General features: G+C 35.6%; 4 protein-coding genes across 4 annotated transcripts; 1 reads left to right on the forward strand and 3 right to left on the reverse strand.

Moving 5' to 3' along the window:
- Positions 1-3309: 3309 nt before the first annotated feature.
- On the reverse strand, positions 3310-7037 carry LOC130995412 (probable beta-D-xylosidase 2). The gene is made up of 5 exons (XM_057920682.1): positions 6564-7037; positions 5461-5742; positions 4654-5272; positions 4152-4565; positions 3310-4079 (listed from the first exon to the last, which is right to left on the reverse strand). The coding sequence occupies exons 1-5, from the start codon at positions 6960-6962 to the stop codon at positions 3490-3492; spliced, it is 2304 nt and encodes a 767-aa protein (XP_057776665.1). The 5' UTR covers positions 6963-7037; the 3' UTR covers positions 3310-3489.
- A 4137-nt stretch (positions 7038-11174) lies between these two features.
- LOC130995413 (GTP-binding protein SAR1A-like) lies at positions 11175-13694 on the reverse strand. The gene is made up of 3 exons (XM_057920683.1): positions 13324-13694; positions 13098-13229; positions 11175-11772 (listed from the first exon to the last, which is right to left on the reverse strand). Exons 1-3 carry the CDS (start codon positions 13450-13452, stop codon positions 11452-11454), a joined length of 582 nt encoding a protein of 193 aa, XP_057776666.1. The 5' UTR covers positions 13453-13694; the 3' UTR covers positions 11175-11451.
- Positions 13695-16387: 2693 nt separating this feature from the next.
- On the forward strand, positions 16388-18027 carry LOC130995415 (uncharacterized). Its single transcript, XM_057920686.1, has 7 exons — positions 16388-16512; positions 16584-16655; positions 17026-17084; positions 17276-17384; positions 17464-17544; positions 17618-17708; positions 17782-18027. The coding sequence occupies exons 1-7, from the start codon at positions 16399-16401 to the stop codon at positions 17808-17810; spliced, it is 555 nt and encodes a 184-aa protein (XP_057776669.1). The 5' UTR covers positions 16388-16398; the 3' UTR covers positions 17811-18027.
- A 223-nt stretch (positions 18028-18250) lies between these two features.
- On the reverse strand, positions 18251-24008 carry LOC130995414 (DNA replication licensing factor MCM7). Its single transcript, XM_057920684.1, has 15 exons — positions 23854-24008; positions 23704-23771; positions 23539-23598; positions 23223-23446; positions 22707-22884; positions 22496-22618; positions 22325-22414; positions 21591-21733; positions 20681-20858; positions 20398-20589; positions 20144-20316; positions 19788-19991; positions 19356-19521; positions 18811-19032; positions 18251-18543 (listed from the first exon to the last, which is right to left on the reverse strand). Exons 1-15 carry the CDS (start codon positions 23882-23884, stop codon positions 18439-18441), a joined length of 2157 nt encoding a protein of 718 aa, XP_057776667.1. The 5' UTR covers positions 23885-24008; the 3' UTR covers positions 18251-18438.
- Positions 24009-24734: the final 726 nt, after the last annotated feature.

A 24734-nucleotide genomic window follows, 5' to 3' on the forward strand; every position in this document is an offset into this window, starting at 1 on the left:
CCAAAAGATTCTTCGTTCTAAGAGATTATTTGTTCAAGTTTTATCGGCAATGTACAATGGCAGATTCAGGATTTTAAATTTGGGGTACGACAAATTAAAATGAAAAGAGTATTTTTTTTCTTAATTCACAGCTCAAAGTCTCAACTCTCAAGTTATGGTAGGCAGACATTTCTTTCCTTTTTTCTTAATCTTCGGACTCTCATCCTCTCTCAAATCTATTTTTGTTTTTTAGTTTTTCTAAAAAATATTTTTAAAATTGAATTGAGTGAGAAAAAAAAAGAGCGAACTGAAGCCTAAAGCAAAGGAAATGCAGCTTTTTGGGGATACATAATGTAGTGGATAAAATCCGACTGACCAGAAGTCAGCGGAACCCTCGTTAGAGGGACTAGCGAATTCTCTGCTCGGGGCGACTTTCCTGCTCGCCGCGATTCCTCTGCTCGGGGCGACCTTCCTGCTCGCCGCGATTCCTCTGGCGCCTCGCCAGAGGAATCAGCGAAGTCTTCGCCAGAGGAGTCAGCGAAACCCTCGCCAGAGGGATCAGCGAATTCTCTACTCGGGGCGACTTTCCTGCTCGCCGCGATTCCTCTGGCGCCTCGCCAGAGGAATCAGCGAAGTCCTCGCCAGAGGAGTCAGCGAAACCCTCGCCAGAGGAATCAGCGAAGTCCTCGCCAGAGGAGTTAGCGAAACCCTCGCCAGAGGGATCAGCGAATTCTCTGCTCGGGGCGACTTCCCTGCTCACCGCAATTCCTCTGGCGCCTCGCCAGAGGAATCAGCGAAGTCCTCGTCAGAGGAATCAACGATTCCTCTGCTTTGGCAGAGGAGCGACCCCTCTGCTCTGACAGCGGCATGATCTCTCTGCTCGGGCATAGGCGTGACCCCTCCGCCCTGGCAGCGGCACCATAGTAAACACCTCAACACGAAAGCAAACAAACAGAATTATACGCTTACGAAAACCTAGTCAAACGTGGGTGACTAGGTCAAACGAAAGTCGCGGAAGATCATTTCCTAAAAATTCGGAGCCGCTAGGGTTTCAAAGAATATTCCAACAAACCCTAGAAGGGCAGCGACTTGGAGAGAAAGAAAGGAACGAGGTCAGGGATACGATCCCCCAAATATCGGAACGACCAGGGTTTAAGGGGACATGCCAGCAAAACCCTAGCCGTCAGGCCTATACCTATATATACTACTTCATTAACACAATGGAAGGGGACGCCGTCATTAACACTCAGACTGATACTTACGATCATTCTCATTCTAACACATTCTCTAGCATTATTCTGCCTCCACGCTCCCAGCCTTAGGTTTTTCGGTGATCAGATTAACCGGGACGACCCAACGGCCCTCGCTCATTGCTCAATCGCCTTCAACTCCGTCTACTAAATCGATCCTATTCACTATTTCATTTACTTTCAATTGCTTTCAATACGATTTTTATTACAATTGTTTACTGACTTGAGCGTCGGAGGCCCTTCCATCGACACCCCCACCGGTGCTCTTCGGAGGGCTCTAACGTTGCTAGTGGTTTCAGGTTGCTAGTGCCCATCGATTCAGACGTTGCCGACGTCGCTTCCGTGATTGTTGGATTCATCCTCCACACATAACACTCACTATAAATTTTTTTAATATATAATAATATATACTATTAAAAAAAAAAAAAAAAGATTTTGGGGTACAGTAGCACCCCTACTGCCCTGCTCTCGGTCCGCCCCTAGCGATGTGTGTGCTTTGTGTGGATGTTGGATTGTATTTATTTGAATATTTGATCTATTTTGTAATAGCATAATTGTAATTTAGAAAATTCAAGTGTAATACATATGTATTTTGTATCTCTAAAAGTAAGAATAAATATGTTATAGTAATAAATTTTATTTTTATAACAAATATTAAAAAATAGATTTAATAGTAAGATACAAATGAAATACTAGAATATATATGGACATAATATCCGAACGACGTGGTCTTGAGTACACCCGGGTGTACCGTACAACCGGATTATACCTTTATTTAAACTTTGACCCGCACCCTGATTTGAATTCATATCCTGACCTGACCAAACCCATATAAATAATAACTCTTCTGGGTACGGGTCAATCCGGTTGTACAGTACATTCAAGTGTACCCAAGATTTTGTGTATCCGAACATATACGTTCACCATTAAAACTTGTTTTTTTATAAATTAATAATTAAATAATTAAATTTAATAATTTTATTATGATAAACTCAAACTCAAAACTTTTAACTTTAAATATTAATCACTTTAGTGGTAGATTAACACAACGACGCCACCATTAAACTATTTAGAGTAGTAGTACTTGTGTAAGCAGTTTTTATTGAGTCCCAAACCCGAATAAAGCTTTCGCAACTCCACTTTTACACTCATTATTGTGAAAAAAAATTAAGTACATAGTTTTGCAGTGCAGTTTAAGTTAATTAAAATTTTAGAAAAGTTACAGTGGGAATTGGGATGGCCTCGCAACTCGTAAAAGTAGTACACCCCATTTCCTATTATTGGCTAATTATTAACAGGGAAATCATGTTTAAATCCATAATTTTTCCTCTCTTTTTTTTTTTTTTTTGCGTGGGAGAGTAGGATTTTAGATTCCGCTGTTTATAATATGTATATCAATGATATGAGATTTTCTTTATATTTTCACGTTTATACTAATAATAATAATTATTGGTGCAAATTACAGTTGTTGAATATCACATCGCTTTGTTAAATGACGTGTTATATAATGTACGTAACAAGTTTTAATAAAGCTAAGCATGTTCTCAAAAAACCAAAACAAAATAAAAATGAAAAAAATTAAGCTAAGCTAATATGTAGCGTATGTATCAATCTGAATGTAAACGGTCGAACCTAACACATTACTCTTTGAACTTAATTTGATTTTTATTGGTAACTAATCATGATTTTCATTGTAAGTACATGAATATGGAACACAGCTTTCGGAGATGTTTATATATGGGAAAATGGGCCTATAAATAATGCTGGGCTCTGTAAATCTAATATTTATGCCTCATTTTAGTTAAGGACAGCCCAACATCCCAAGTTCCATCTATTCTAGAAACTTAACTCTCAAACATTTACTTGTTTCCTTATGATCTGTCACGTAAAATAGAAATTTATATTGGAAAGTCAGACATTCAACTAAATTTTATGTGTTACCAATACAATAATGTTAATTTTCAGGACAGTGTAAAGCCAATTATAAGTTAGTGAAAATCAATACCAAATACGTCTATAATGTTGTAACTACATAAGTGAGAGAGCAACTGAATTTTGAAGATTCACAGCAGAAAACACATCTTTCAAATATTAATTTTCCATTGAACTATACTATCATCGCTTCGTAGTAGAAAATGTTACATCTTTGATTTTTTTCTTTCTTTCTAGACAATAAAAATATTGAGCAAAACAGAGGTGATTTAGCGGCCAAACATGTAATCCTAGCTAAAAAAAATAATAATCAAGATTTGATCAACCCCTACATTTTATGAGGCTGAAGAGAAACCGCATGCTTAGCATCGCCAATATAAAGTCCATGGTCTCCCATCGGAATCCGGCGGACCCCTCCACTATCCACCACGCTAAGGTACTTGCAAACACGGACACCCAGAGCAACTCGTTGCTTCCCTCCAGCGGGAATACCCAGTGTTTGGAAAGCAACTAGTTGCTTCTGGGGGGCCCAGTCGCCGCCCCCGGGTGGAGACGCAAACACGAGCAGTGTGTGGGTCCCGTGTCTCGACCCGGTGTTCTCGACATCCACGTGCACCCTAAGTGTGAGGTTCTTGCAGCTAGCATGAGCCACTCGGACCAACTTGTTGGAAAAGGTGGTGGAGTTGGGTCGATGGGCGCCTCCCATTGGGATTGTCAACACTTTTGGTGCCTTGGCAATGGTGTGTTTGAAGGTGGTGTAGCTCAAACCGTAGCCGTAGGGATAGACCACCGGTCCTTTGTAGAAGCGGTAAGTCCTCCCCGGATAGTTTTTGGAAGGGTTAGCTCTCATATCCATTGTTGTCATAGGCAAGTTGTTGAGATACTCTTGAGGATACCATGTCATCGGAAGCTTCCCACCTATATATACATGTAAAATTAAATTATATTTCTCATCTCAAAATTGAAAATTGTGGTGACAAATATAAATACCAGGATTGTGTGCTCCAAACAGAACATCAGCAATGGCGGCACCTCCGGCTTGGCCCGGATAGCCGGCCCATAGAATTGCGCCAATCCGGGCATCGTTTTGGGCGAAGGAAACATCCAAGGGCCCACCACTCATCAACACCAAAATGGTGGGGCCCTTGGAGGCTGAGGCCACCTTGGTCACGAGCTCCTGCTGGCGTCCAGGCAGCAGGAGCCCGACCCTGTCCACAAACTCGGCCTCGATAGACTGGTCAAGTCCCATGACGAGAACGGTCGCATCTGCCTTGCTGGCGGCCTCCATCGCTCTATCAAATAGCTCATCCTTGGCGCATGCCACGCCACCACAACCCTCGTTATGAATCGTCCTTGTATACTTCCTTATTCCTTGCAACGGACTTGTATATCCACAAGGAACACCTACAACCCCCAAAACCAACCAAATATTTTTACAATTAATATTAAAAAAAGAAAAAAAATGAAAAGAAAAGGAATAACTATAACTGACCCGCATAATTCCCAATCATTGTGAGAGTGGCATCGGAGTTAGGTCCAATGACAGCTACGGAACCCAATCGTTGTTGAGAGAGAGGGAGGACAGGGCCATCGTTTTTCAACAAAACGATGCCCTGTCTCGCGGCCTGCAGCGCGAGTTCCTGGTGTCTCGCGCTGCAGACGTGTTTTGGGCCGAGGTTGCCGTGGGGCTGGGAAGAGGGCTCGCCGTCGAACATTCCGAGCCTCATTTGAACAGAGATGGTGTTGGTGAGCGCAGCATCCACATCCGCCTCTTTCAGCAACTCTTTGGCGACTGCGTTTTCCGTGTGCTGGGCGAGAAAGGGCCCACAATCCAAATCCAGACCTGCTTTGACGGCGGCGGCGGCGGCTTCCTCGGGGGTGCGTGTGTAATGCTGAGTGTTGAAGAATACGCCGACGGAGTCACAATCGGAGACGATGTAGCCTTTTAAACCCCAAGCGCCGCGAATAGTTTTGCGGAGAAGTTTAGGATCGGCGCAGGTGGGAACGCCGTTGACTTGGTTGTAAGAACACATAACACTTGCAACTCTGCCTTCTCTTACACAGCTTCTAAACGGAATGCTAAATGTATCTTCCAAATCCTGCGCACTCACCTGCACCCCATGCACACATTTCTTTTATTTTTATTTTTATTTTTCCTAATATCAACTACTATGTATAAATTTATTTACCTTTTATAGAGAAATGTGCTTTTCAAATTATATCTCACCGTGTGATTTTAAGATTGATTTGGTATATGATTTATAAAGAAATGATTATAAATTGAAAAAAAAAATTATACCAAAGCGTTAAAATGGAATCTGTCGACGCCATTCCAATTATCAAGATCGTAGGCCGTGTAATGCTTGCAAGATGCCGCGACCTTCAAGCGGTCGCCGCGGCCGGTTCCCTGTAAACCTTTGACGTAGCTGGCGGCGTATTTACCGGCTGCCACCGGATCTTCACCGGGAGTCTCCTGTCCGCGGCCCCACCTTGGGTCGCGGAATATGTTCACGTTCGGGCTCCAATACGTTAGGCCCGCTTGCCCGCCATTGTACATCGCTCGGGCCTCGTCCGACACCACCTGCCCATAATTCCATTATTTCTCGGCCCCTTAACCATACACTTCTATATTGAGATCCAAAATTCATATTTTAAGGACGAAAGTTATTAATTAGTTCACAAATAATAAAATTAATTCCTCGCATCTGATTGGTTGCAACATGCAGAATAAAGTTTTGTGCTTTCAACTTTTTAACTGTTTTATCTAAGTCTCATGCTGCTTTATTTTATCTTCATTTTGTTTTTTTATTCTTTTTCACGAGTTCATACACTTTATTAAACTAAAAAATTTCAAGATTTTTATCCTCTCTTTTGACCTATGCCAAAAGTTTCTTTATTCGAAATTAAGTCACGTTTCTTGTAATGGCCAAATACCAATGAGAAATTAATTAATTAAAGCTCTAGAATGCCAATTTTGTAATGGGTGTAAAATCTTATCTACACAACTTTTGTATGATAATATATATAATATCATCGTTATACATGTAATATCTATGTATCGGCGTTATGCTTTATTTTATTCAATTCTATCCTATTCATTCTTACTTTTTTTCTATAAACTTAGCCTGGAAAGTTGTGATCTAATTAGCTAGAATTAATAATGTTCAAATATATGCAAACTTGTACGCTTTTGTCTTCTATTTTGTTAAAGTTTACTCCTTGTTTTCCAAATCAAGTGATACACGACTTCTTCTACAGTATCCAAATTATTTATGATAAAAACAACCATAGAAATATAAAACGTTACTTTTAAAATGACATCATCATTATACACGTAATATTCAGTTATCGATATGGACTAACAAAAACAATTGCATGAGAGCAAACGAATCAAAACCGCACCTTTCCGATCTCTTCCCACAAGGAAGTATTGAAAGAGGCCGCCGTGGTGATGACCTGCGGGAAGCTGGTGGCGCCGGGGAATTCGCCGCCGAACTTGGTCCCCGGCCCCACGTTGGAGACGCCGTGAAGCGCCTCCGACCACCAGTCGTAGCCCATGATCCCCAGGCGGGGCACGGGCGCCGCATTGTTCACGAGCAGCTTCACCTTCTCCTGCAATGTCAGACGTCCGATCAAATCCTTGGCTCTCTCCGCCGTCGATAAATCGGTTTTGCAAAACGGCAGCTTTTTGGTGGCGGAATTGGTGGGGTCGCAGGCGAATGGTTTTCGAGTTTCTGCAGCTGCACAAATTGTAAATATGAACAAGTATAATGCAAGAATGCAAGATTTTGATCTCGTCATAGTTTTGGTGGAAATAATGTTTGTGTGTTGTGGAAGTTAATTAAGGAATGAGAAAGTGAAGTACGTTTATATAGACATTTTATGGCCATTGAGAAATGATGATTTGCAAGAATTTGATATAATAATTCGACTGTTGCAACTTTTTTCATTTTTGGGAGGTAAAAGAATTTGCAAGGATATATGCATGGGATAATTAATGTATTTTTTTTTTAATTCTTAATTCATAATTGATGTCTCATTTCGTTTTTGTTCTGTTTTGTATAGGATACTTCTACGACGAATTTTCATCAATTAGTTAAAAAGATGAAAAAAAATTAAATATTAAGTCTCATATATATAAATCAAAGATATTTTGAAGAAAAAAAAAATACTATAGGTTTTTTGGTTGATAAGTTTCCTTTTAATTTAAGTATCTTTAACTCTTCCTAAAAGTTAATGTGGGGTTTGTTCAAAAAAAAAAAAAAAAAAAGTTAATGTGGGGTACGTATGTAGTTCACACCCTTAATGTCTTTTAAGTAAAATAAATCTCATTTACTATCGCATTAAGCTGCATTGCTTTGATTAATTTCACTTCTATAACTCTCAACTAATGTAACTCGTAGTATTTATATCGGGAAAAAAAAGTTGAATTTGCAAGCTATAATTACCATGTGGAGATCAAAGCACATTAAGGAGGTTTGTTTTATTTATTTGTTTTCCACAATAAAAAGATCAAACTTGATAGAACATTTTCTACGTTATTCCTTTTAAATGCAACAACCTTCAAGGGTCCGACCAAAATTTAAGAATAAGATGCATTCAAATTAATATGCATATTAATTACTGCTTTTTTTTTTCTTGTCACAAGAGGCGATTAATTTATATATGTGTTGTGATGTACATTAATACTAGTATTTCATTTTATGGCAAAACCTTATATGTATGCCATTGTTTTATATATTTTTTATTTGATTCAGAATTCAGTTATATGGTTAACGATTGATTATCCTAGGTTTTAATCTATGAACGTGATATATAGGAACTGAGCTCGATCGACAGCTCGCGATAATAAATATAAAAAATATATATATTTTTGAAAGAGATCATATATAATAGAGTAGTAATTTGATTCCAATCAATCTTAAGAATAAAAGTAAAAGAGATATACGAATCAAGCTCTGCCTTTATCCGAGATAAAACAGACAATCAATATTGGTTTAATTGGTGTAAGCAGCTAGAAATAGACGGTGAAATATTAGAAGAAATAGAAAAATGGATGTGACGTAACATAAGATAGAAAATCATATTTATGCCTTTCCTACAAATGCCCATCTTTTATAGAGTATGACTTTGCTTGTAAGTGAGAGGACACTATCTCTCTTTAACTTGCATTATTCATCATTCTATTTTATTTACTTCTTTTCATTTCTCTATTTTATAAAATTTAACAGGAATAAGAAGATAAGGTACGTTAGAATTTGAGAAATTTATATCTGACAGATTCCGAAAAGTTTTAAATTTAAATTCATTAGTTGTAATCGCTTTGTAATACATTTGTGGGTTGTCAAAAATCTTGATTATTTATCTTGCCAAAATTTAACATAACATTTGGGATTTTCAATTGTTTGCTTAAAAGTAAAAATCAGAAATAAAATCTTTAATATTTTTTTATCAATATAGTCGTAATTTTATGTATCAAAATAAAGAGACGACGAAATGTAATTCAATTGGTAAGACACTTTCCCTCTAATTAGTAGGTCGAGGGATTGTTAATGTGTGTGATCACCTATAAATGATTTGTGGTCGACCGCATGGTGCAGATGGCCGACAGGAGGAGAATTTGTGTATAAATATAAGTAGACCATTAATCAAAGTTTAATAATTTACAAAAGCTACTGCTTCAAAAAAATATCTTGATTTTTGTTTAAATTAGTAATTAGTAGTACTACTTTTTTAGCCCTGTGTTTGATCTCTATGTTATGTTCACTGCATCATATGTTGTGATCTCTTATTTCTTTGTTCATTGTACATTATCTCATATTTGGATTAGTTACTACTTACCTCAATCAACTAACAACCCTTTTTATAATACGAAGTTGGGGATGATTATTGTCTAAGTCAATATCATTGGTGATTGAAATTAGCAGAGAAAAAATTAATTGAGAACATGCCATTATATCCCTTTCACCAAACGGCAATAATTAGATGTCAAAATCAAATGGTTATAATGCGATGAACAAAATCGGACCTATGGGGTTCTTTGCAAATCATTTGCATTTTCACAGCTCTATATATATCATATCGAACTGAAAGTTTTAGAATTTTTATTTAATTTTATATATATATAGATAGATAGATAGATACAGAGAAAGAGAAAGAGAAAGAGAAAGAGATATCATAATAAAAAAAATTACTTAAATTTGAACTTTATTTTGTAAATTTTACTTACATTTGATTTACACTTGTAAATAAAAAAAAATACTACTAAGCTGGATAATATGTAGATGGGTTTTGGATTGCAATCTAACTTAATTAAAGTTCTTTTTTCATGTATACGCCCATCACAGACTCATAGTTTAAATTCCACCAATATTTTTTGAGATCTTAACACTAAAATAGAATTAACACAAACATAATTAAATAGTGACTTAAAATGGATTGTGACTCATGGGATGTAACATGAATTCATTTCGTCAACTATGAGAAATGAAATGGTGGGCGGTGGTAAGAGATAGGATTTTCATGTATAGATATACTCCTACTTTATATCCATTGAAAATTTGTTCTAGTTGTCGAGATTATCCAAACCCATCTTATTTTTCAAACTTCTAATCATGGATTGTTTTTCCTTAAAGAATGCTAATTCCTGGTAGTTGAATTAAACGAGTTTGGTCATTGATAATTTAAACACTAAAACTAAACAGACATATTACCAATATGAAGCAAGCAAAAAAACTCCCCGTCACATAAGTGCCATCCAATATTAGTAACCAAATAAGTCGTTCATATTATAGGTAAGATCAAATAGATTATTACCTCTCTAATACGTAAAATCCAATATGATACCATCGCTCTTTATATGAACTATCTTTCCCTCTCGTTGTATGTAAGCTCTAACGCATTTTAATATATACAATAATGCATCTTTTGATGATAGATCATATAATGATCAATAATTTAGATTAAATACTATTCAAGGAAAATTTTCTATATGATCGTGTCCCATATTATATATATATGCACACACGTCACTTCCTTTTGTCAAAGCAATATAATCAGTAGCACAGTAGCACTTGATACCAACAATAAGCAGAGATTTAGTAGATGGTGTAGTCATGTAGGTCACAACTTCAACCAAGAAATATATTAAACCCTATCCCCACTTGACCACTTGCTTATCAAGACATCTTCTAGGCTTCTTAGAGCTTTGCATTTCCCCAGCTGCAATTTTTTTATTCAAAAAGAAATAAAAAGAAGCATATATACATACACATGCACTATATATGCACATTATATATATTTATAAAAGATAAGATATGATATGTAATGAACATGTAACTGCATATCTAGGAACCCAATTTGATTAAAAAGGGCTGGAGACTCCAAGATACCAAGGGTAAGGGAGGAAAAAGTCACCTCATAAATCCCAATCCGCCTTATTATTACTCTTGCCAGGAATCTCATTTAGCACCGGCACAACCCAAAACGACGTCGTATTCCTCTCTTCTCACCACCACCTAACTTGACACCAGCCATCTTCATCAAGATGGTGAACTATGCAGAAACTTTACCTGTGCATCAAGTCTCTTCACCTTTCATCACTGATAACCAGATATCTATTATCATGACAACTACATGGGCAGGCCCCTTTCGACTTTTGAGTAAGAGTTCAAAAGCAGATAGGCACATTAACAATCCTCTAAATATCCAGTGAAGATTGATGAGCTCCACCACTAGGGATTCATTGTAAAAACAAAAGGTAATATATATCCCATTCTTTTTCTCATGACAGAAATTGACGCCCTCCCAACTAGAAAACTCACATAAACTTGCGTTGGTGAGGCGAGTGACACTCCTTAAAAGCTCTAATATCTAAGGAGTAGGTGTCTACCCAACTAATATACTACCGGTTTACTACCATGAACAATTTCAATAGAATGACACTGCTTACTTAGCAAGCGTTGTTTTCAAGAGCTGCATCAGGCAGAGATTCAAACAGAAAAAACAATAGTGTTTTCTACAAATAGTCACAGAGATATGATATATATCCATTTATCTAGCCCTAACTCCTCATAGACCGCCAAATTTCAGATAAAAATTGTACAGAGCAGATGCAGAGGAAGTTCACCTTACAAATTTGAAGGACACAGTATATAAGTTTTAACAACTATCAAATCAAACCAACCTGAAAGAAATCAATCTTCTATCCATTTCATATTTGATCTTTTCAATCTTCTTCAAGAAAGAAGAGTTATGGTCATAGCCATTAGTCATTTTTATGTCAGCAACCTTAATTAATATACTGAGAGACCCATTTGAAACCATCACCATAGCCCATTTTGCGCACAATGCTGCACATGAATACCTCCAGAGGGCGCACATTAGAATCTGCAAGATTAACCTTTCCTTTGCCAGTTGTTACACCTGTCAAGCCAAGGTGATAAAGCAATTCATCTTCTGAGGCAGCATATGGTATGTCAATCTTGTTTCCCAAAATGAGAAATGGGACAGTGGCAAGGGCCTCATCAGAAAGGAGTGCATCTAGTTCTTTCTTAGATTCTGCAAAACGTTCCTTGTCATAGGCATCCACTAAGTAAACAACAGCATCAACCTGCAGACCACATGACATATTTCTAATTACATAATAAATTTCATAAGGTTAAAGTGCTTGGGGATGACAAAATCATCAAATATGGACTAGAAGAGTAACCCTTATGAAGTTCAGCACTTCCTTAGGTGATAATGTGGTTAAATGGTTTGTGCTTTCTTGTAGACAAAATACTGACTTAGAATTTGAGATCCATATGTTTCCTGTGGTCAAATTTCATGACTGAATATATTTTGAAGTAGTAAGTAGAGTCTCTCAACCCCATTGCAACTTAAGGCTGCTATTGATTACACTGCAATAAAGATGAATCCAATCTCATTAACTAGTTTTACACTCAGCAGTGTCTAAGCTTACTACATATCAAAAACTGCTTTTTTACATGCGTTGCTCTCATTATCCTACACTGTATGTGTTGAGGTGCTTGACGAAGTAAGCTCACCAAAGAGAAGTATCTCACAAAGTATATTGGGATTTAGCCATTTAAAGGGCGTTTACTTTTAAAGATTAGCCTTGATAGATAAAAATAGTAAGACTAATCCCTTGTTTACTTAGATGTATTGAAACTTTGGGATATCCCAATGTCCTTGATTATTTCTATCATTTAAGCTAGTTTTGCTTGATTCATATCCCATTGAAAGGGTGGGATTGGAGAAATCCTACTTTTGAGGATAAAAATACTCAATCATGCATTTTATCAATCATGCAAAGTAAACACCCCCTTAGGGTATTCCATTGAATTATATCGATACATTACATAAGTCCATTTTATTGTAATTTCAGATATCATGGCAAAGCCCAAAAGTAAGAGCTAAAAAGGAGCTTTGAACTATTACATGGGTATATAATGTGTTTCCAAAATATTAGCTTATTTCTGTGATAACACGGGAATGAGCAAAACATATATATTCACCATAACAGTTCAAATACCAGAAGCATCTTTAATCAGGCATAATCACCTCCATTAGCAAGCAAAGCAGACACAGTTTCAGTCAATAGAAAGTAGAAAACACAATTCACATTGCAAGGCCCAATTTTCCAGCAAAAAACTAGCTTCATCTATTGCAAGAAAGTTAAACCCTTCAAACCATGAAAACGAAAATAAATTTAAACCCAAATACGACTCAAACAATTCCAGAAACACAACTGAAACTTTAGGAACACCCCTTCTAATTTCCAGAATTTTTTTTATAAATATACCGTTTACTCATTGATCCGAAGATGGCAAACCCCACAATTAACAATTTCCAGAGAATTGAGCAAAACAAATATCACAACAACGGCAACACCTTCGAAAGCAGAATCAACAAAACAGACTGAATCACATCTACCTTAGCATAATAGTCCTTCCACACTCTACGAGCGATCTGATGACCTCCTAAATCGAAAGCTTTGAACTTAATTTTGCCAATACTGAGCTCCTCCGACGTCGGATATTGCGTCGGCTGATGCTGCACTAATCTCTGAATCAAAACACAATTCCATAATCAGGATCCATTAATCAATAAAAAACCCTGACAAGTAGAAAACAAAAACAGCAAAAGAAAGAAAGAAGACCTCGTCCTTGAGCATGTGAAGGAGCGTGGTTTTGCCTGCATTATCGAGGCCGAGGAACAAGATCTTAGCCTCCTTCTGCCATAAACCGAGAGAAGCCAAAACGCCGTAAAACCAGTCCAACAGAAACATGGGTGATCGGCGGCAGATCTCGTTTGATTGAGGCGGAGAAATTGATAGTGACGGTGGTGGAGTAGTACTAATCTCGACAAATTGGGGAAAATTATTAATTAATAAATATAAAATGCGTGGAATCTGTGGCTCACGTGTACATTTTCACGGTTGCTGGCCGCTAATTATATTTTCACCCTCCAACTTTTCACCTTTAAAATACAGATTCCATTTTGTTATTTTTTTTTTTTGAAGCGTTCGATTTTGTTATATGGATGTCAGTGGGGTTATTTAAGTGCGGATTAACTAATTTTAAAAAAAATGAATTAAAATTTTTTAATCATAATTTTAAATATACGTATTTCGAGCTAGTCCATCAAATTAGTCACGCTCAAAAATTTATTTAATAAAATTAATATACATTTCTATTGATAATATTATAATTATAATAACTAAATACATACATAAATAAGTACTCGTACTACATTTTATCATCCATTTACATAATAATTAAAATGCAATTTTTGGAGATATAAAGATGCACTCAAATGGATTAAATACACATAGACGTGAAATGCTGAGTATAATTTTCTAATATTGAATCAAAATACATTTCAAAAACTTTTGAAAAAACAAATAGTTTACTAATTTTCAAAAGTAAAGTAATAAAGTTGAAAATTAATAACAAGAAAAATTTCATATAACAGGGCAAATACATATTTTTGAGTCAAACCTATAGAGTTAGGGCAATTTTCAGGTCAATTTTATTGGATATCGAACTATTCAAATTGTAATTTTATCGAATAATTTTTTTTTAGTTCTAACCTTCTTAATTGTCGATCCAATTCGAATGGTAATAATACGGATTTTTTTCCCCACATCATACTAAAACAATTTGTGTGAAATTTATGCTAACAACTCCGCGCGATTTCTCGTATACCGCAAAAATTAAGTTATTCTAAATTTGAAAACACTATACATTCATTATTTTGGTGACTATATATCATTACTAAAAGTATTATCTAAATCAGAAACTTTTAGTATATAAGTATAAAAAGTGGTAGAGGGGTTTAAGAATTTTTAGAATTACAACGTGAATTTGCATAATTGCATAATGTATTCTATCCTCTCTTTTTTGTAAAGATTCAAATCCTAACATTGATAATATTGTTAATCAACCAACTAGATCATCCGAGTTATGATTGATTTGTTCCATAACTTATTTAAAAGTACAAATAAATATAATTTGTGTCACGTTGACGATATTTTGAAATATGTTCTCAACTTATACTTTTTTTTTTTTAGATATAAGATATAGCCACAATGTCATTTAAAAGGTAAGATTATCTACTTATCTTAACAACCACCAAATAAACCAACCTAACGCTACCAAATATTCGAATACGAAGAAATAATACGTTTGATGGGTGTTGACACCATCTAATTATGGTTTAGTGAGTTCTTAAACTACAAATTATGACTTACCATACTACATTAATGTGAAGACTAAAATTTAATAGATATTCCATCACAAAAAACTTGCATACCTTATTCAAATAGCTTAGTTGGTGGAGTGAACAAATTCATAGGTGCGAGTGCGACGAATCTACAAAAGAGAGTCTAGGGTTTAAAATTGATAACTATATATTATTAGTTGCCATTTTATATACTCCATATATATTACAGTACTAGTGTATTTTCATTAGATTTAATGTCCTGTAGACATATATTCTAATTGATTGTGACTAAATTTTCCAAAATCAACCAATCAAAATTTCCTTTTAGGGCAGCTACAAATTTATATGAAGATGGAATAGTTTCAAAGTGACATTATTGCCCTTATCTATAAATTAATTAATACCTAACCCAAAATTTATTATTGCCATCACTCTTGAAGGACAATCCTTGCTTTTGCAGGTATGGCAAGATTTTGAAATAGCACGCCTTCGTTGAGGCATATGGGGCCATAATAATTTGGTAACACACGTAGTATTAGATAATTAGAAACTTTTACACGAAATACTTGTATTATACTTCATATGTCCATAATATCGTTTTTACTTTACGAACGCCACGAATTTTAAAAAAATGATAGTGAGTATTGTTATGAGTGGAATTTAGATCTCACTATTACTGTGAGTGGAGTTTATAGACCCTATTGTTATAAATGGAAATGAAAATAATATTATGAACAGACCAAAATAATAAAAGTGGAAACAATATCGTAGATAAGATAAGTACTATTTTCACATCTCAATTGTAATAAGATAAAAAACTTTTTGTATCTGATATTGTTGGTGGTGGTTTAAGGGATACAAATCCTTCAAGTGCAACACATATTTTAAAGGGTTATTGATGTCTAAATAAACTAATTTTGGAGGTAGTCCATTTCTATACATGAATTTTAATGTTGTAGAAATTTTACACAAATTTAATTTAATTATAGATATTCTGAACTCTATAAAAAAACCCAACGATTTTCAAGTTTAGTGTTTTATAAATCTTTCAAAATAACGTCGTTTAGAGATGTCCTATACGATTTCATTTTTTAAAATGTTTGATGAGTACACTTCAACATTCCAACTTGCCACGTAAGTTTTAATTTGAACAAAAATTGCTACAATAAGTTTTAATTTGCCACGTAAGTTTTAATTTGAACAAAAATTAAATTTATAATAAAATTGCTACAATACTAAAATTCAAGTTTTTTTTTTTAATCCTTTTAAAATTCATACCTCCAAAATCGGTGTATTTAGAGGATAATAACCGTATTTTAAATAATATAGCCAAAAATGGTATAAAATTGCACACGAGAAAGATGGAGATACTAACTCTATATTGTAGTAGTATTAAATAGTTGAAAGTAATAATGAAAGGGGATCTTGTAAAGGGCAGTTTCGGAATTTGGTGTCGTTATTCTGGTTGCATATTTAAGTTGCAAACTCTCCCCCTCAAACTAAAACAGAAATGATGAGTGATGCTGTATTATTGATAGATGATGACTACAGATGTTGTAGAATATGCCATGAACACGATTTCCAAATCTTGGAATCGCCTTGTCATTGTTCTGGAACACTCAAGGTTTTCTTAATTTCCTCTCTCTCTCTCTCTCTAAGGTATGAATATGATCGATATCGAGTTTGTGTTTTCAGTTTGCGCACAGAGATTGCATACAGAGATGGTGTGATGAAAAGGGCAATACTACTTGTGAAATTTGCTTACAGGTACACTATACGTATATCTATTTTTTGTTGTTATATATATCATGATCATCATGGAATCACCTCTACGAAGATCATTCTTTTATTTTCTTTTCAGAGAAGTTATTTGGTTTTTCTTTTCTATTTCTCACCTCTTCAATGAGAATACTGCAAGTGTGTGTGTTTCCCATGAGATACATAATTAAGTTGAGGAAGGCAAAGGTGAAAGGAGTGGTTTGCCTTTTTTATCTAAATTTGATGTTAGGTTGCTTTCCTACAAGTTTTTCGTTTTTTGCTGTCCATTTTCAAATAAAAGCATTGTGCATACTACTTTCATTCACTATCTTTGTACCCCCTTGATTATTATCACCCTTTTTTTTTGAAAAAAATCCAGAAATTTAAACCTGGTTACACTGCTCCAGCCAAGAAGCTGCACACAGCAGCAACCATAAGGTACGATCAAAATTAATTTCATTCATTGCTCCCCCACATTTTTCATTCATGCACTTTGATAGACCTTGTTTAATAGTCAGGTCCTGAATTTATAGGCTCGCCTTTAATATTTCCCCCTTTTTTTCCACTTACGTTTTAAATTTTTAACAATATGGTTGAGCATTAAATATTAAACAATTTTTTTTTTGAAGTTTGTTTGTTGCAATAAACGAGCCAGAAATGGAGAGCACAGAAGAAATTCTTGAATCTGACTGCACCAGATGTATTTCAGCAGTTGAAATTAGATGGTTGGCTCTGGTCGTAAGTCTTTACTACTATGTTGAGTTGAGGTCGAGCTCGAGCTATATTTATGATGACTACTTAACCTCAAAATTTGCAGTTCACCATTCTGCTTCTCGCGAAGAATTTGCTTGATATAATAAGTGGAGGATCACAAGGCTACCCATTTTCACTCGTTACCGTGAGCACGATTACTACAAGAGCTCGATTTCTCTCTACATTTTCATGGTGCCAACGACGTGTTGTTTGCGCAGGTGTTTATAGTTAGGGCCACGGGCATAATTGTTCCAATCTACATTCTATTTCGGATTACAGCAGCAATCCACAACAGCATCAATAATTCAGGTAACTGCTGCAGCCTAGAAATCGAGTGATTTTTGTCAATATTTTGTTACCTCATTCTGTTTTCGTGTTTCAGTATCCCAACCCATACATAGTGAGGTCTAGCAATGGAGACGGTCAAGACGAGGAAGGTATAGATGGGGATGATAATGTATAGACAAAACACGCTGTATCTATTCACAAGAAAAATTGGAAAGAAAGAAAAAAGGAACGTTTTTACCTTTCTTATATTGAAAATGATATCAGTTGGTTAGCAGTAGATAAGGAAAATGAAAGGCTACCAAAAATTTAAAAATGGGGCTTGCAATGCAAGTTATTTAAAGCCATAAACACTATGGTCTTCTCTTCTTTATAACAACTAGACAGTCAACAAACTTTAAGATGTGATTTCACTTTGATGGAGAATGCAAAATGGACATCACATAGGTCCTACAGAGTGTTACATCAATAATATCATGCATCAGTTAATTGTCAAAATTTGAAAATGTAAGTAAACTCTGTACATGAATGATTAATCAGAATATTTCTATTAGAGAAAAATACTATTGAATAAATTTGGAGATTCATATATCAGCAAATAATTCAAGCATCTACAGCACACATGAATTTCTCGCATCTACAATAGTTATCTAGCTAAACTTGCTGGCTATAATAGCAATGATCAACTATGATCAGACAGAGTTATCTGTAGCAACACACAACAAATTATACATGATACTATGCATCACTTCTACTAAGCATCAATGAAACGAATATCAAAGGTGTTTGGATGGATCTGCCACACATTTAAGGCTGCGTATTCCTCTAAGCACTCTTTGAGCTGGGCTTCGCTGTATCCCTGGTTAAACCGAGATTCAAACAATAAGATACCAGCATATAATACAAGAGAATTGAAGAGTTCCACGCAGTATGAGTTTCGAGTAGGGAACGACATAATTTCTAGTTCATATGATCAATTCAGATACTACAGCAATCACATTTACACAGAGGGCAACTTGTCAAAAAAGACAATAATAGGGGTGGCTTAGACCTGATACTAATCAGAAACTACTGCTGTTCTAATCTGGAAAATCCAAGAGCATGTTACTAGATTTTAAAAACTCACCTTTCTTGAGATCCAGTTGAGGGCATGGGCATAGCTTACATCCGTTTTGTTAGCTCTTGCAGCTTCATCACGTAAGATTGAATAAATATCAGATATTGCATCCAGACCAGACCGTTGGCGGTCATCTGAATACAATGAGAACTTTGACATTTGCATTAATCTAAGAGCCTCATCTACATCACTCTGAGCTACATTGTCAGAGAATCTGAGTCTTGCCAAAGCCTGAAAAAACAAAAGTTCCATCTGCCATGTTAGAGATTATACAAAGGGTACAATTTGAGTGTGTTGAGATTGTGGTCTATATTTCAAAAATAGTGAAAATAAGAAATGGGTTCTGAAATTTCATGTTGTAAAGACATTAAACAAGATCAGCAGCATATATATATATATATATATATATATATATATATATATCAGGAAAACAAGATTAGCAGCATATATTGTCTTACTGATAGTAACCTGTAAATGGAATCGACTCACACAGGCAAAACTATTGCAAAGATTCCCCCTCTTACAATATTTCAGCAGTAAATAAAGAAACTTACAGCTGATATCCTCAGAATGCTGAGAAGAGTTCTGATAGTTGTATACGTGTGTGGAGCATTTGATTTCGCTTCTTCCTGCCTGATACTTGAATATGCACTAGCTATATATTCCTCCAATTCCCTTGGTACAGTAGGAGACAATTTTCTTGCAGCTGAAATATATGCCCTGATAATCACAACACATTAGGTTAACACAAGGCAACATTAACTTTTAACAGATGAGCCACACACATTAATGACCAGCAGCCTAATGTACAAAAATATTGTTTTTTATAAAGTACACAAATAAAGGATCACCTTAGCGAACCTTAGCTCCAGGCAAGTAACACAACTCATATTTCATATTCACAACAAAGTTGACTGGAGAAATTAGAACCATCTCCAGCAGTGAAGTTACTGCAACACTTTTACAATGTTTTATAGCACACTTACCTAAGGAGAGATGGCTCAAGAGGAGTGAACCCAAGATCTGGAGATTCTTTTGCTTGGTGTACATGGAGAACATGCCGAGCCATTTCAAGATCAGTATCCATATCTGCTCTGTCCAAGATCAACCACAGAAGATCAAACCTTGACAGAAGAGCTGGAGGAAGATTAATATTCTCAGCAGGTGATCTCCTTAGATCATATCTACCCCTGCAACACAAGAAAGTTAAGTTGTGAAGCATCTGGAAGACCTCCCACTTAACAATTAGAAACAACCTGATGATTTCCATATTATCTATTGAACTAACTTTAATTAGATTCAGTAAGGAATACAAACTGCATTGAGTTTACAAATCAGGTACCAGGCGGGATTAGCAGCAGCAAGTACAGCAGTCCGTGCATTCAAGGATGTAGTGATTCCAGCTTTAGCAATGCTAACTGTTTGCTGTTCCATTACTTCATGTATTGCTGTACGATCAGATTCCTCCATTTTATCGAACTCATCAATGGCACAAATACCCATATCTGCTAGTACCTGATAGATATGGTGGTTATGTATAATTGTACAACAGAAGAAAGACATAACCCAATGGTTTCCATGAAAAACCATACTCACCAGAGCTCCACCTTCCAAAACCATTTCATTTGTCACTGGATCCTTCTGAACAGCTGCAGTCAGACCTACTCCACTACTTCCCTTGCCGGTCGTGTACACGCCTCTTGGTGCAACATTGATTATGTGCTTCAGAAGCTGACTTTTTGCAACACCAGGATCACCCATCAAACATATGTGTAGGTCTCCTCTAATCTGCATGGTACATGAGGGAAGATTGACCATGAGACAATTAGAAATTCAATTTATTCTAGTGAAATATAGAAGTATTCTACACAGGTAGTACCTTCATGCCATCTTTTAATTTTCGATGAGGAGCACCAACTAGGAGAAGAAGAAGTGCCTTCTTAATATCTTCATGTCCAAAAATTTCAGGGGCTAACGATCGTGCTAGTTTGTTATAGATATCACCATCCTCAGCTAACCGAGCAATTTGCTCCTCTTCCTCCCCTCTAAGCTCATAGCTGTATTTAAAAGTTTAAAATCAACTTTAAGGTGTTCGTATAACTTATTGTGCCCACTAGATATTTAACTGAAAAGTTAAACAAATGGAACTTTTAAGATATTCCTCTGTACAAACTGGTAGAATGATTTGTAAAATATCTGGCAAGGCAGTTGCTCGTTAAATAGATGAACCTTCAGGTTTCTTATTCAACCCAGAATCATTCTACCAGTTTGTTCAGAGGGAGTGCATCTTATAGAAGAAGAAAATCAATAAAAAGAATATTGAATTGCTCTAGTTACTCATTTCATTAACAATGAATGTAGGTGGCATGACAAGGATCTCTGTTCAATCATGGCTACCTCTTCTCTTTCAATATCCAATTGGGTTTACTAACCATAATCTTATTAGAAAATTTTTTAAAATCTGTAACTGCACTGCATTCGCATTCTGTACAAAACTATCTGTACAAACAAAAATAAATTTTGCTATTAATCTTAAGCTATTAAAAAGTAATACTATAATTTTTATACCTACAGCCCACATGCATGTAAGCGAATTACTCTGCACTAAACCTTGGACTATTGGTCATGAAAACTTATGTAATTGATGGCAGTCAGAACCTCTTTTTATTAGTGCAAGTGTTCTTTAACAGACTGTCATCTAATATTTCATGTATTCAACATCATTTGGCATTTTATCTCATTCCTTAAAGACTACTCCAAGTGGCATGTATAGAACTACAAAAACTTACTCTTCATATTTTTTCTTGAAGTGGGTGACGGACATTGCTTCCAAGTAAGTATCAGCAATTAAGCCAGCTCGCATTGCCCTAAACCCAACATACGGAATTGGGAGAAATATTCCTGATAACTCTACAACATCACCAGGAGAAACCTGAAGTATTATAGAAAATATAGTATAAAGGTTAATAAGATTAAGCAAAACAACACTTATCTGAAACAAAAGTAAACTCCAGTGAAGGACAAACATAAATAAAAAGAGGCATAAAGGAAATTGTATGGACAAATCTATCGAATAGCTTTACTACGAACAGGGAGAACGAAATCATATACAAATTGGTGCGAGAAACTTTTACTCCGAGAGAAAATCTGAAGTACTGGTTTATAATTATGCTTGAACTAAACAGGTAGGGTGTGGTACTCTGTCTAATATCTTACATTTTGGTAATATTTTCAAACATATAAAAAAGGATCATTTGTTTGATATATAAAGATGTCAAACATTACAAGTATGCACTCTGAAATACTTTACAACAATGAGCATTGGCTTGGCTGTGATATTTTCCCAAGTTCACGTTTGAAAGGTGGAAATTCAAATAACCTAGGTAGTCATGTCTGTGTCAGCTGTCATGAAAGATCCCAAGAACATATGGCACAAATTGACAAGTTTTGTGCACTAAGTGTGCAAAACAAGGCTTACTACTAGTACAATGCATGTCCAATAAATTAATTTTCAATCACTAACCTTTCTAGTAAGCTCTCCCCTAAAATGTATAGTCATTGATCGGGGAATGTGACCTTTTGGAACATGTTCAGCCAGTTCTTGAATTTTGGCCTGAAAAGTATATTAGAAAGTTAAGAGGAAGAAATCCCTTCAGAGGAGTCATGAGCATATAAGCCACAATGAAATGCAGACCTCCTGAAACTTCAAAAATTTTGATGCTCTGAGTTGAGGGATGAGCTTCCCTTTTGCATAGTTTGTTTTGCATTGTTCAGAAACGCAATCAAATAGAGGCATATATACTCGAGCAGTAACTTCCTGTGTCACATATAACAATAAGGTTATCAACTAAAAGAGTTGAAAGGATACCAGAACTCAGAATCAATTGGGAACAAAAGATAAAAACCTGATAGATTTCAAATCCACACTCCTCACATGTGTAGACAGCAACCTGCATTAGCGGTTTGACATCCGAGCATCGTGTCACAATGCCAGATATCCTTACAAGTTGGCCGATATATGAAGCTTTAACCTCCCTGATCGTGAAAGGCCTCCCTTTTGTAGATGCCTTAACATATACTTCGCTGATATGACAAAGACAAAATGTTACTTCCACCTTCCTTAATAATTAGCAGAAAAGTAAAACTCTTGCTCCATTTTTTTTTCGGAGTCCATAACTACCAACTAGTGATGAACCATAAAAAAACACGCATAACATGCAAATTGGCCCTAACCCAACATTGTCTTAAAAAATTCATTACCGAAATTAATCAACCATTTTCTGTTCTCATGATTCGTGTGACACTAAACTATAGTACTTTTTTCGTTAACTACAAATCAGCAGGGCTAATAGATTTAAATAAATTAAATAAATTAGAGCAAATAGTCAAGCATCAAATACGACGGAACCCGCAAAACTTACTAAAATCTTTTAATTTCAGGAGGCATTTTCTTTTGGGGATCAGTAGCTCCAGCAGAGTCATTTCCTTCCACAACCCTCTGAGTCATAAAAACATCGTCTTCATCATCCGGAAGCACCTCAGTTGGTTCAGGCAGCAGCTCATCTATTGCATCAGCAAATATCCCAATATATCTCCGTGTGTTTTCAGTGACGCGCCTCAAAAATTCCTCATCCAAATCCTTGTACTTAATTTTTTCATAAAAGAAATCAAAACCCTAAAGTCAGAGCTACTCCACCCAAATTAATGAGACCAACATACTAAAAGCAGAAAGTTTACGTTGATTAGATCTTCGAGCTCAATCTGGACGACCTTAATTTTCCGATTCGCTACATCTTGCTGGGTAATTACAAATTGAGAGATCAAAACGAAATTGTCAATTAGAGGAGTGGGGAGGGGTGAACTTCAATTTATTAATGCGGTGAAGAAGCAGGGAAATCTCACAAGGATGTTAACGTATTTGGCTTCGCCGCTCGCATCTGCAAAGTTAGTAAGGAAGTCCTTCGCGATCTCTGCAATTCAGAATGAAATTTAAATGAACAAGCAAGATAAATAGACGCACGAAAATGCTAAGACGGAGCGCAGTTAGCTTGCCTCTATCTTGCTTGAAGTCAAGTTCGTTCATGGCTGCAGCGTCCGCGTTTGAGCGAGTGTGTGTGTGAGAGTGAGAGAGGGAGAGCGATGAGCACTTGGATATTGGCGGCAAAATGAAGAGAGGCAGAATGTAGAGTAATATAGGGTGGAAGTTTTGGCGGGAAAAAGGAGAGCAAGAGAGAGAGAGAGGGGAGAGCAACAAATTGCAGACAGGTCCTCAAGAGTTTCTTATTATCATTTTATATAATTGCATTGCGAAGTGCTTGGATTTCTGAATATTACAGTTCGGTGACGTTGGGTTAAGAGCGTGCATTCGATTTTTCTGTTTGATTTTTTAAAATCAAACCAAATTTATATTTGATTTTTAAAAAACAATCGAATCGAACCGAATAAATCGACTAAAAAAATCGAACCAAATCGAAAGACCGAAATAGTCCAAAACAAACCCGAAAAAACCAAAAAATCGAAGAAATAAAATGAAAAATAAGAAAAAAATGAAATTAAATTGTACTTTAAATCAAAATTATGTATATATGAATATGTATAATATTTTTATATATAAAGTATATACTATTTATATATATATATATATAAAGTATATGTGTATATATATTTTATTAAATAAATATAATTAGGTTTTCGATTTTGTTCGTTTTTTACAAAATCAAAAGAACCGCGCCGAAAAATTAAATTATTTTCAAAAATCAAATTGAACCAAACTAAAAAATCAAAAAAATCAAACTATATTTCAATATTTTAATTTGAATCGGTTCGATTATTTTACTCACCCCAGTAGGGATATTTGCAATTTGCATTACACCAATTTACACGCTTTTGGCAAAACATAATACTTACGGAAGTCACGGTAAAAAAGAAGCAAA

This window comes from Salvia miltiorrhiza, chromosome 7, assembly GCF_028751815.1.
Source record: "Salvia miltiorrhiza cultivar Shanhuang (shh) chromosome 7, IMPLAD_Smil_shh, whole genome shotgun sequence".
Taxonomy (NCBI): domain Eukaryota; kingdom Viridiplantae; phylum Streptophyta; class Magnoliopsida; order Lamiales; family Lamiaceae; genus Salvia; species Salvia miltiorrhiza.